General features: G+C 45.8%; 1 protein-coding gene across 1 annotated transcript; it reads right to left on the reverse strand.

The window, feature by feature from the left end:
- Nucleotides 1-2,055: 2,055 nt before the first annotated feature.
- On the reverse strand, nucleotides 2,056-11,865 carry LOC109758148 (12-oxophytodienoate reductase 1-like). Its single transcript, XM_073502899.1, has 3 exons — nucleotides 11,839-11,865; nucleotides 3,945-4,270; nucleotides 2,056-2,820 (listed from the first exon to the last, which is right to left on the reverse strand). Exons 2-3 carry the CDS (start codon nucleotides 4,242-4,244, stop codon nucleotides 2,056-2,058), a joined length of 1,065 nt encoding a protein of 354 aa, XP_073359000.1. The 5' UTR covers nucleotides 4,245-4,270; nucleotides 11,839-11,865.
- Nucleotides 11,866-12,988: the final 1,123 nt, after the last annotated feature.

Consider the following 12,988-nt stretch of genomic DNA (forward strand, 5'->3'; position numbering starts at 1 on the left):
AGCACGACAACTTTCCGACTGTCTACTGCAACAAGTTGTGCCCGACTACGACGAGGGAGGGGCGATGATGGCGGCGCGCCTTGGCTCACTTCAGAGCGCGTAGTCGTCGCTAGGTAGTCTATGAATCTTGATGCAATTTTTATTATTTCTGGTGTTCGTTGTACTACTATGATTGGAGATGAATAGGTCGACAGTTTCCCGCAAAAAAATGGATGTAATAAGGGCATCTCCAACGGCGGCCCGCAAATTTTTTCTCGGATCCGTCCGCGGACACGGAAGTTGGAGACCGCCATTGAACGTTGTCCAGATACATTTCAAGCCGGGTTTCAACTTAGCGGACAAAATTCATGCAAACTGGCTGGTATTCATCAAAGTTCGGAAAGAAAATAGCACAAATCATTCATACATAGCATGCATATAAGTCCGGTGTCTCAAATTCGATGTCCAACAAGTTTTTTGATGGATCATGTCATCCCACACATACTGCCCCTTCATCTTCATCCAACAGTGTGTACGTAAATGATCGTTCCTCTGTCCTGTGGTACATCACGGTAGCGCGTACGGGCTACACAATGTGTAGAGCAACATTGAGTGAATGAATGACTCAATCAACAAGTTGAGAAAGAAGAAGAAGTCAAGCTTACGATCTCCTCCTTTGCCTCGTGCAATGGCCACCTTGCCTCCAGCTGAGCAACTACGTGACAAAACTTGGTGATCATGGGCCGGATGGTGTACCATCGATATGATAATTAACGACCTCACATTACGATCATGGATGATGTGCATGTCATAGGGCACAATGTGCTTTCGTTCGTGAAATGATTCGTGCACTTGTTGCCAGAAAGTCCCCCCTCTGCTCCTGCCTATGAAATCCACAGATACGGCCAACCACGCATCGCACAACAACTCATCATCCATGGTCCAGTGCCCTGCCATTCTTTGTACTCTGCAAAAACGACATGGTCCGAAAATAAGCTCAATGGCATTTGACCGAACACCTGTAGGGTGTGGTGGCCGCTGTAGAGGTCGTCGACAGGGTGGCGGAGTGTACCTGGGTACAAACGGCTCCAGGGTGGACTGCGCTATCGTAAAAGGCAAGCGGATGCGTTAGTGCTGGTTGCGAACGTCCGGCAATGCCTGCATGGGGTAGCTAAAATGACATCATCTTAAGTGATGTGATTGATGTCCAATTTCTCCTTCTCCTTCAATATGCTTGCACCCAGGTCGTGTTGCACCTCCTAATGTGAATTATCCACTGGAATAGAGGGAGTAGCAATTGTTAGGCTCACATTTATATCCTACACTTTCATAAAATTGCTAATAAAGTAATTAATTTTTTTAATTATACCTATTCACCCTCTCTAGGTCCATCTCGATCTTTTCATTGGTATCAGAGGCTCGTGAACTATCTGGTGGTTTAACTTCCCTAGACTAGATGATTCGTGACGGGAGAAAGTGGTACTTAAGTCCAATGAGCCATTTGACCCAATGGTCGCTGCCTCCTCGCAAGATGAGAAGATGTATAGCTACGGGGACCAAACTAGATTTCTAGCTAAGCAATGCATCAATGTTCAAGAAATGATTGATCGAGCGGTGGAAGAAATATGGGAATCGAGAAGCCCTATTGGTGTCGCTACTGCTACGGAAGTGCTTACGCCATCGGTGGCCAAGCCCAATGCCCCTCCTTCCTCTACCTACCCTCGGTGATCAATCCCAATGAATATGGATGAGTTTATTCAAAGCCACCACTTCAAGAACCTAAATAATGAGAACAATTTGAATGAGTGAGCGAAACCATTACATACTACAACCACATGTCCCTCGGATTTATTTTCAAAATGAAGAACAATTTGAATCCACCCTTGTACCAAAATAAAAACAAATGCGTACGAAAATTTGTCACAAGATGAATATCCCTATATTTTGGCATTACAGTGGAAAAAAATAAATTAGTTGTGAAAATTATACAATGCACATGTGTGAACTCACATATTGAATAAATCGTTGCATACTACATAAGTGAACCACATCAGTAATTGAAGTTGGGTGAATGAACTACTCTGTATTTGAGTCATCAAGGAAAGGATAATCTGTGTAACCAATGATAGGATCCTGCATGTAGAACATGGACCGGTCATACTTGTTCAAGGGGACATCTAGCTCGAATCTCTTAGGAAAATCCAGATTAGCAAGAAATAGCCTCCCATAGGCAATGAGATCAGTATAACCATCAATCACCACTTTGTTGCCTTCCTCTCGATCATACCCTCCCGCGGCAATAAAAGTGTCGTTAAATGCTTTCCTAAAGGGCAATAGCACATGGGGTATCTGCATGCGACCATCCACAATGGTCATGTGAGGCTCTACCATGTGGCAATAAAGAAACTCTTTGTGCTTATTGAGTTGTTGTACCATGTAGGTATCGAGCACATGTGGATTAGAATCGAAGCAATCCATGTAGTCAGTGAACGGAGACAACCTGATTCCCACACGATCCGCGCCAATCTCATGGACGATAGCATCAATCACCTCCACGGCAAAGCGGCATCGGTTCTCAAGGCTGCCACCATACCTGTCAGCACGGTCGTTTGAGCTATCTTTCATGAACTGCTCCAAGAGAAACCCATGTGCTCCGTGGATCTCAACACCATCAAACCCCGCCTCAATGACATTCCGAGCGGCGTGTCTGAAATCTTCTACTACCAATGGTACCTCATCTGTATGAAGCCGTCGAGGCTTCGAGTAGACCGTGCCGGACTCAGCATCAGGCGGTATATGATTGTTGGTGCTGGAGATCGGCGCATGCCCATCCGGCTGGAACTCTGTTTCGTTTGCGGTATAAGCAGGAGCCCAAAATTAGTTACGTCAAATAAATCATAGGATCAGGTAAATTTGCCACGGAACTCAGTACAGTTTATCAACACAAAATGTCATGGATTCCTAACTTACCGTTTGAGGAGGGAAAACGATCTATTTCATCCGGATGATTTCTTCAGCTCGTAAACCGTCTGCTGTGTGCGCCACGTGTCCCCTGAGGACCAGCCACCGCTTCTCCTCCAACCTTACCTTCAAGCCCCCTCTCTTCTCCACACGTCTTCTCTTTTCCCCTTTTCCTCCTCCTTCCCCAGTAGTACTAGAGGAGAGGACGTGGCTCCCATCCCATGGCGAGCACCACGGCCATAGCTGAGAACCGGGAGGGGCGCCGCCGACAGCAGCTTGATGCTACTCTACCCCGAACATTGTTGCTGCTGCAATCATAAGGGCGAAGCAGCCGCTGTTGTTTGCGTCCTCGCCATGGCCGCTGCTGTTGCATCCTCGGCTCCTCGCCATGGCTGGGAGAGGGGCGACACCGGCACCAGAACGGCGCGGTTGCAGCAAGGTTGAGGGTGAGGGCGACTCCGGCCAGCACCGATGGAAGCCTCATGCTCGCCACTGACACTCTCGCGCTGCAATCCATGCGTTTTTGCAGCAGCACCATTGTTGTGACGGGGCACCTCCCTCAACTCCGGCTGCAATGGAGCTTCACCGGCGTGCCGTCGGTGCTGTGTTGGAGTTTCGCCGTGCCGTCGGGGCTGCAATGAAGCGTCGCCCGAGGCTGCAATGAAGCATCGGTGTTGCTTCAATGGAGTTTCGCCGGCGCATCGCCGGGTCGTTAGGCTGCAATGGAGCTCCACCGGTGATGCATTGGAGCGTTGTCGGTGCTGCAATGGAGCTTCGCCGGCGTTGTCGGTGCTGCGCTGCAGCTTCGTCTCGCCCCTGGGGATTGCAATGGAGCTTCACCAGGGAGGAGGGGGTGTCGTCGGGGGGCTGCACTCGATGTTGCCATGGACATCACGCATCGGCTCCCCGTGCTGCGCCAGATCGGACGTTCACCAGCGCCCAGATCGTACGGCTGGTTAGGCGGATGATTTTCTGCACAAATCATCCGACTTATCCGTAGTAGCCGCCTTTGAGGAGACCCTTCCGGCGTGCCAAATCTGGCAGAAAAACAGAGCGCCCTTGCTGTGGACGGCATAAACGATGGGTTTCCAAGCGTTGACCTGCTGCTGCGTCCAGATGCCAGGAGTATCAGGAAACCCCTGGGCGGTGGCGGAGACGTTGGTGGCCTCGGCGATGAGCAGGCCGCTCTTTGTCGCCCGCTGCGAGTAGTGCAACGCCGCGTGCGGCTGCGGCACATTGCCGTAGGAGCGGCAGCGCGTGAGCGGCGCGAGGACCACCCGGTGGGAGAGCTCGAACCGGCCCATCTGTGCGGTGTCAACAGCGGGATCGGCTCCTTCGTGGTCATCTTGTTTCGACCGGTTGCGGATGTGCTTCGATCGACAGTATGGTGGTGCAATATGCGGAGTATGAAGCTATGCGATGGAATCTATGACAAACTTTGTTTGCTCTGTTTCTTGCTTGTGATGTGAGCTCTCTTCGAATGATGCTCTGTTTCTTGCTTTCAACGGTAGGTGGCGGGGTCTTAATAAAACAAAAATATAGTATGTCATAAAGTGCCAGAAGTTTGGTGTGATAATAAGCGGTGACGCAGCAAATGTGTATTCTAGAGGCTAGAACCTAAAACATATGCATAATGGCAGGAAAAGAATGTCATACTTTATATACAAGTTCTTCTGTCCATTCATTCTTGAGAGAGAAAAAATGCCAACCGTGGCAGGCATTACCTACGAAACTATAGCAACTCTAGCCGAACCCCCTAGCCGACCCGTTCTCTTACTTAATAACCGTTGATATAGTGATTTTGGTCCAAAACGACACTCTAGCGGAATGGTTATATACATATGGATCGGCATAATTTATGGAGCGTGCTACATATCGCGCTCGGTGGCCTTCATATCGTGCTACATATAGTGATTTTGGTCCAAAACAACTTGGCATTCTCATAGGCTTGAGTTCTCCATTCATCAAGTGAGCTAATGTCAAATAACCTCTTCTCACCGGCAAGTTTGAAATCATAATTGAGCTCTTTAATAGCCCAATATGCCTTATGTTCTAGTTCAAGAGGTAAGTGACATGCTTTTCCATAAACCATTTTATATGGAGACATACCCATAGGATTTTTATATGCAGTTCTATAGGCCCATAATGCATCATCAAGTTTCTTGGACCAATTCTTTCTAGATCTATTAACAAACTTTTGCAAAATTAATTTGAGCTCTGTGTTACTCAATTCTACTTGACCACTTGACTGTGGGTGATAAGGAGATGCAATTCTATGATTAACATCATGCTTAGCAAGCATTTTACGAAAAGCACCATGAATAAAATGTGAACCACCATCAGTCATTAAATATCTAGGGACTCCAAACCTTGGAAAAATACCTTCTTTAAGCATCTTAATAGAGGTGTTATGATCAGCACTACTAGTTGGAATAGTTTCTACCCACTTACTAATGTAATCAACAGCAACTAAAATATGTGTATAGCCATTAGAGGAAGGAAACGGTCCCATATAATCAAAGCCCCAAACATCAAATGGTTCAATAACGAGTGAATAATTCATAGGCATTTCTTGACGTCTACTAATATTACCAATTCTTTGACATTCATCACAAGACAAGACAAACTTACGGGCATCCTTGAAGAGAGTAGGCCAATAAAAACTGGATTGCAATACTTTATGTGCAGTTCTATCTCCAGCGTGGTGTCCTCCATAAGCTTCGGAGTGACACGTGCGTAGGATTTGTTCCTGTTCATGCTCAGGTACACAACGTCTAATAACACCATCTACTCCTTCTTTATAAAGATGTGGGTCATCCCAAAAGTAATGTCTCAAATCATAGAAGAACTTTTTCTTTTGCTGGTATGTGAAACTAGGTGGTATAAATTTAGCAACAATGTAATTAGCATAATCAGCAAACCATGGAGTAGTACGAGAAGCATTTATGACAGCTAATTGTTCATCAGGAAAGCTATCATCAATAGGTAGTGGGTCATCAAGAATATTTTCTAATCTAGACAAGTTGTCTACAACGGGGTTCTCAGCTCCCTTTCAATCAATAATATGCAAATCAAATTCTTATAGCAAGAGAACCCATCTAATAAGTCTAGGCTTAGCATCTTTCTTTTCCATAAGGTATTTAATAGCAGCATGATCTGTGTGAATAGTTACTTTAGAATCAACAATATAAGGTCTAAACTTATCACAAGCAAATACAACTGCTAAGAAATCTTTTTCAGTAGTAGCATAATTTCTCTGGGCACTATCTTATCAACCCTTTGCCCTAGAACAGCACCTACAACATAATCACTAGCATCACACATAATTTCAAAGGGTAAATTCCAATCGGGTGGTTGAACAATAGGTGCAGAAATCAATGCTTTCTTAAGTATTTCAAATGCTTCTACACAATCATCATCAAAGACAAAAGGAATATCTTTTTGTAATAGATTAGTCAGAGGCCGAGAGATTTTTGAGAAGTCCTTAATGAACCTCCTATAAAAACCGGCATGACCCAGAAAACTTCTTATACCTTTGATGTCCTTGGGGCATGGCATCTTTTCAATAGCATCAACTTTAGCTTTATCAACTTCAATGCCTCTTTCAGAAATTTTATGCCCCAAGATAATACCTTCATTAACCATAAAGTGGCACTTCTCCCAATTCAAGACAAGGTTAGTTTCTTCACATCTCTGCAAAACTCGATCAAGGTTGCTCAAGCAATCATCAAAAGAGGATCCATAAACGGAGAAATCATCCATGAAAACCTCACAAGTCTTGTCACAAAAATCAGAGAATATAGCCATCATGCATCTTTCAAAGGTAGCAGGTGCATTACATAAACCAAAAGGCATGCGTCTATAAGAAAAAGTACCGAAAGGGCAAGTAAAAGTGGTCTTTGCTTGATCATCAGCTGACACAGGTATTTGAGAGAAGCCAGAGTAACCATCTAGAAAGCAAAAATGTGTGTGTTAGGATAATCTTTCTAGCATTTGATCAATAAATGGCAAGGGGTAATTATCTTTTTTAGTAGCTTTATTTAATTTGCGGAAATCAATTACCATCCTATAACTTGTAATAATTCTTTGCGGAATCAATTCATCTTTATCATTAGGAACGACAATAATACCTCCCTTCTTAGGGACGCAATGGACAGGACTTACCCACTGACTATCAGCAACGGGATAAATTATACCTGCCTCAAGGAGCTTTAATATTTCCTTTCATACCACTTCTTTCATCTTAGGATTTAGCCGTCGTTGATGATCAATAACTGGTTTGGCGTCTTTCTCCAAATTTATTTTGTGTTGACATAGAGTGGGACTAATGCCCTTAAGATCATCAAGAGTATATCCAATAGCAGCGCAATGCTTCTTCAGAGTTTTCAATATTTTTTCTTCCTCCTTCTCTGAAAGGTTGGCACTAATAATAACAGGATATATCTTCTTTTCATCAAGATAAGCATATTTAAGAGTATCAGGTAGTGTTTTAAGCTCAAACACGAGATCACCCCTGGGAGGAGGAGGATCCCCTAGGATTTCAACAGGCAAGTTGTGTTTCAGAATAGGTCCCTGTTTAAAGAATACTTCATCTATTTCCCTTCTTTCATTCATAAACATATCATTTTCATGGTCTAGCAAATATTGTTCTAAAGGATCATTAGGAGGCACAGCAATAGAAGCAAGACCAATAATTTCATCCTTACTAGGCAATTCCTCATCACGGGGTTGTCTATGAAATTTAGAAAAATTAAACTCATGAGACATATCACCCAAACCAATAGTAACAACATCCTTTTCGCAGTCTATCTTAGCATTAACAGTGTTCAAGAAGGGTCTACCAAATACAATGGGACAAAAGCTATCTTGTGGGGAACCAAGAACAAGAAAATCAGCAGGATATTTAACCTTCCCACACAAGACTTCAACATCTCTAACAATCCCAATCGGTGAAATAGTATCTCTATTGGCAAGTTTAATGGTAACATCGATATCTTCTCTCTCAGCAGGTGCAATATCATGCATAATTTCTTGATATAAAGGAATAGGTATTGCACTAGCACTAGCACCCATATCACATAAGCCATGATAACAATGATCTCCTATTTTAACAGAAATAACAGGCATGCCTACAACAGGTCTATGTTTATCTTTAGCACCAGGTTTAGCAATTCTAGCAGTCTCATCACAGAAGTAAATAACATGCCCATCGATATTATCATGCAAGAGATCTTTAACAATAGCAATATTAGGTTCAACCTTAATTTGCTCAGGAGGTGTATAAGTTCTAGTATTACTCTTACGAACCGCAGTTGAAGCTTTAGCATGATCCTTTATTCTAACAGTGAAAGGTGGTTTCTCAACATAAGCAGTAGGAACAATAGGATCATTATAAGTGATAGTCTTTTCTTCAACTTTAATAGGTTCAAGTACTTTTACTTCTATGGGAGGATGATATTTAAACCACTTCTCCTTTGGGAGATCAACATGAGCAGCAAAAGATTCACAAAAAGAAGCTACTATCTCAGAGTCAAGTCCATATTTAGTGCTAAATTTATGGAAAACATCGGTATCCATAAAAGATTTAACACAATCAAACTTAGGTGTTATACCTGACTCCTTACCTTCGTCGAGATCCCAATCTTCAGAGTTGCGTTTAATTCTTTCCAATAAATCCCATTTGAACTCAATAGTCTTCATCATAAAAGAGCCAGTACAAGAAGTATCGAGCATGGAGCGATTGTTGTCAGAAAGCCGAGCATAAAAATTTTGAATAATCATTTCTCTTGAGAGCTCATGATTGGGGCATGAATATAACATTGACTTAAGCCTCCCCCAAGCTTGAGCGATGCTTTCTCCTTCGCGAGGCCAAAAATTATATATATAATTACGATCACGATGAACAAGATGCATAGGATAAAACCTCTGATGAAATTCTAATTTCAATCGTTTGTAGTCCCATGATCCCATATCATCACATAGCCTATACCATGTCAATGCATCTCCCTTCAAAGATAAACGAAAGACCTTCTTCTTGATAACATCATCGGGCATACCTGCAAGCTTAAATAATCCACAAACTTCATCCACATAGATTAGTGTAAATCGGGATGCAATGTTCCATCTCCTGCAAAAGGATTAGCTAGCAGTTTCTCTATCATACCCGAAGGAATTTCAAAGTAAACATTTTCAATAGGTTCAGTAGGTTGAGGAGAAACTATTTGCTCTACTGGTTGGGGTGAAGATACCCTGAACAAGCCCCTCAAAGGATTACGTTCCATAGCAACAAGTGACAGTAAATTTCAGCACACTATATAAATTTTTCCTTACCAAATTCCACCTACCAAAGGCGCTTCACACCCCGGCAACGGCGCCAGAAAAGAGTCTTGATGACCCACAAGTATAGGGGATCTATCGTAGTCCTTTCGATAAGTAAGAGTGTCGAACCCAACGAGGAGCAGAAGGAAATGATAAGCGGTTTTCAGCAAGGTATTCTCTGCAAGCACTGAAATTATAGGTAACGGATAGTTTTGTGATAAGGTAATTTGTAACGAGTAACAAGTAACAAGTGTAAATAAAGTGCAGCAAGGTGGCCCAATCCTTTTGGTAGCAAAGGACAAGCCTGGACAATTTCTTATATGAAGGAAAACGCTCTCGAGGACACATGGGAATTATCGTCAAGCTAGTTTTCATCACGTTCATATGATTCACGTTCGGTACTTTGATAATTTGATATGTGGGTGGACTAGTGCTTGGGTGCTGTCCTTACTTGGACAAGCATCCCACTTATGATTAACTCCTATTGCAAGCATCCGCAACTACAAAAGACTTCTCCCATGTCCTCAGGAACAAACGTATCTACTCACAAAACATATTCATGTTCATAATCATAGGGGTATTAATATGCACATAGGATCTTTACATATGATCTTCCACCAAATAAACTAACTAGCATCAACTACAAGGAGTAATCAACACTACTAGCAACCTACACGTACCAATCTGAGGCTTTGGGACAAAGATTGGATACAAGAGATGAACTAGGGTTTGAGAGGAGATGGTGCTGGTGAAGATGTTGATGAAGATTGGACCCCTCCCGATGAGAGGATCGTTGGTGATGATGATGGCGATGATTTCCCCCTCCCGGAGGGAAGTTTCCCCGGCAGAACAGCTCTGCCAGAGCCCTAGATTGGTTCCGCCAAGGTTCCGCCTCGTGGCAGCGGAGTTCCTTCCCGTAAGCTTGCTTATGATTTTTTTCTCGGACGAAATACTTCATATAGCAGAAGATGGGCACCGGAGGGCCACCAGGGGGCCCACGAGGCAGGGGGCGCGCCCAGGGGGTAGGGCTCGCCGCCCACCCTCGTGGCCAGGGTGTGGGCCTCCTCTGGTATTTTCTTCGCTCAGTATTTTTTATTATTTCCAAGAATAACTTCCGTGGAGTTTCAGGACTTTTGGAGTTGTGCAGAGTAGGTCCCTAATATTTGCTCCTTTTCCAGCCCAGAATTCCAGCTATCAGCATTCTCCCTCTTCATGTAAACCTTGTAAAATAAGAGAGAATAGGCATAAGTATTGTGACATAACATGTAATAACATCCCATAATGCAATAAATATTGATATAAAAGCATGATGCAAATGGACGTATCAGGGCGCCAACTCGTGGACCGGGCTCGTTCAGGCCTGGCCTGTCGCGTGGCGTGCTCCTGGCGCCGGCGTCCTCGGCCCCCGTCTGGGCACTCCTCACCAGCAAGCAATGATGGCCATGCCGTCCCTGCCCTCTGCTCCGCTGGCTTACGGCTAGGGAGGGGCGCCAGCGCTCCACTGCCCTACGGCTACGCGCCTGCACCGCCGCCGCCACAGCAAAACCAGCACGCCTGGGACATGGCGTCGCTCCAGGCGGCTCTGCATAGCGCCACTTCGGGCCCCTCGTCCTCTTGCAGTACCTCTGATTGGTACCTCGACTCGGGCCGCAGCGCACATGGTGGCAAACCCTGGTACACTTTCCTCCCTCCGCCCTTCCTCCACCCACACCTCTGTCATCGTCGGTGACGACACACATCTCCCGATCACGCACATTGGCACCGGTTCCCTCCCCACGACCACCACCGCTCTCATTATTGGGCGTGTCCTTCTCACACCCTCTCTTATCAAAAACCTTCTCTCTGTTCATCAACTCTGTCAAGAAAATACAGTCTGTCGAATTTGATGAATATGGTTTTTCTGTGAAGGACCTGCGCACCCGGATCGTGATTCTCCGCAGTGATTCCGAGGGCGATCTCTATCATGTGACCGGCGCATCGTCGGCGCAACCTCGTCGTGCTCTCCCATTCGCTGGCGCAGTCACTGAGGGAGTCTTGGACTAAGGGGTCCTCGGACGTCCGGCCTGTTAGCAATGGGTCGGACTTATGGGCTGTGAAGATGCGAAGACCGAAGACTGCACCCGTGTCCGGATGGGACTCTCCTTGGCGTGGAAGGCAAGCTTAGCGACCGAATATGTAGATTCATTTCCTTTGTAACTGACCTTGTGTAACCCTAGATCCTCCTGATGCCTATATAAACCGAAGGACTTAGTCCGGAAAGGACAGATACTCATTACCATAGCCATACAGGCTAGACTTCTAGGGTTTAGCCATTACGATCTCGTGGTAGATCAACTCTTGTAATACTCATATCCATCAAGATCAATCAAGCAGGAAGTAGGGTGTTACCTCCATAGAGAGGGCCCGAACCTGGGTAAACATCGTGTCCCCTGTCTCCTGTTACCATCGACCTTAGACGCACAGTTCGGGACCCCCTACCCGAGATCCGCCGGTTTTCACACCAACATTGGTGCTTTCACTGAGAGTTCCACTGTGCCGTCGACGAAAGGTTCGATGGCCCCTTCAATCGTCAACAATGACGCTGGCCAGGGAGAAACCTTCCTCCCCAGACAGATCTTCGTGTTCGGCGGCTTCGCACTGCGGGCCAACTCGTTTGGCCACCTAGAGCAGATCGAGAGCTACGCCGCTGGCCATCAGGTCAGGTTTGGGAGCTTGAATTACGTTGCGGACATCCGCGGAGATTTAATCTTCGCCGGATTCGAGACCGCGGCGACCGCTCCTGGCCACCTTGACGAACATGACTTAAATTTGTCATCAGACCGCATCCAGGAGATAGCTCCAGTGACCACTCTGGCCTTAGATCCAGAGCACACTGCGGCATCCAAGGATTGGAGGCTCGACCCCACCATGGACGCCACAGATTCCCTGGCGTTGGAGCCGCAGATGGACTTAACCCCACACCATATCTGTGTCACCGGAACTCCGGACTCGTCTCTGGTTATAAGTTCTGAACCATGTGAGCCTGCGGATGCCGAACTCGATCTCTCATCGATCTTGGAATTCAGCGCCGCAGACATCTTCCAGCACTCGCCTTTGGGCGATATGCTAAACTCATTAAAAAGCCTGTCCTTGGCGGGGGACTCACAGCCGAACTCTGTCCGATCCGTACTGGGGGCTGATGATCAAGAATTTTTCTTCCCACCCGCCACCCACTTCATAGCCACTGTCGAGAACCTAACCGACACGCTTGATTACGACTCCGAAGACATCGACGGTATGGACGACGATGCCGATGAGGAGCAAGACCAAAATCCGCCATTTACTGAACGCTGGATGGCCACTTCTTCGTACGATGTGTACATGGTGGATACACCCAAAACAACCAACGACGACGACACAAAAAATCCAGTCGAGAATAAACCTCCTAAGACACAGCAAAAACACCGGCGTCCTCGGCGCTGCTCTAAGTCACGTCGTTCAAAAGACAGCAATGCTGGCACCGGTGAAAATAATACTCCGGGCGATACCGAAAACAATGAAGACCTTGCTGAGGTAACATCCGAGGAGGAGTAACAAGAAAACAGGCAAGCCAGCCCCGATGAACAGGCCAGGCCCAACGACTCGGAGGATGGTAGTTACCGTCCGCTCTCCGAGGATGAGGAAAGCCTCGGCAACGAAGATTTCATCGTGCCTGAGGAACCTCTCGAGCAGGAGCGCTTCAAGAGCCAGC

Source organism: Aegilops tauschii, chromosome 7 (assembly GCF_002575655.3).
Source record: "Aegilops tauschii subsp. strangulata cultivar AL8/78 chromosome 7, Aet v6.0, whole genome shotgun sequence".
Lineage (NCBI taxonomy): Eukaryota > Viridiplantae > Streptophyta > Magnoliopsida > Poales > Poaceae > Aegilops > Aegilops tauschii.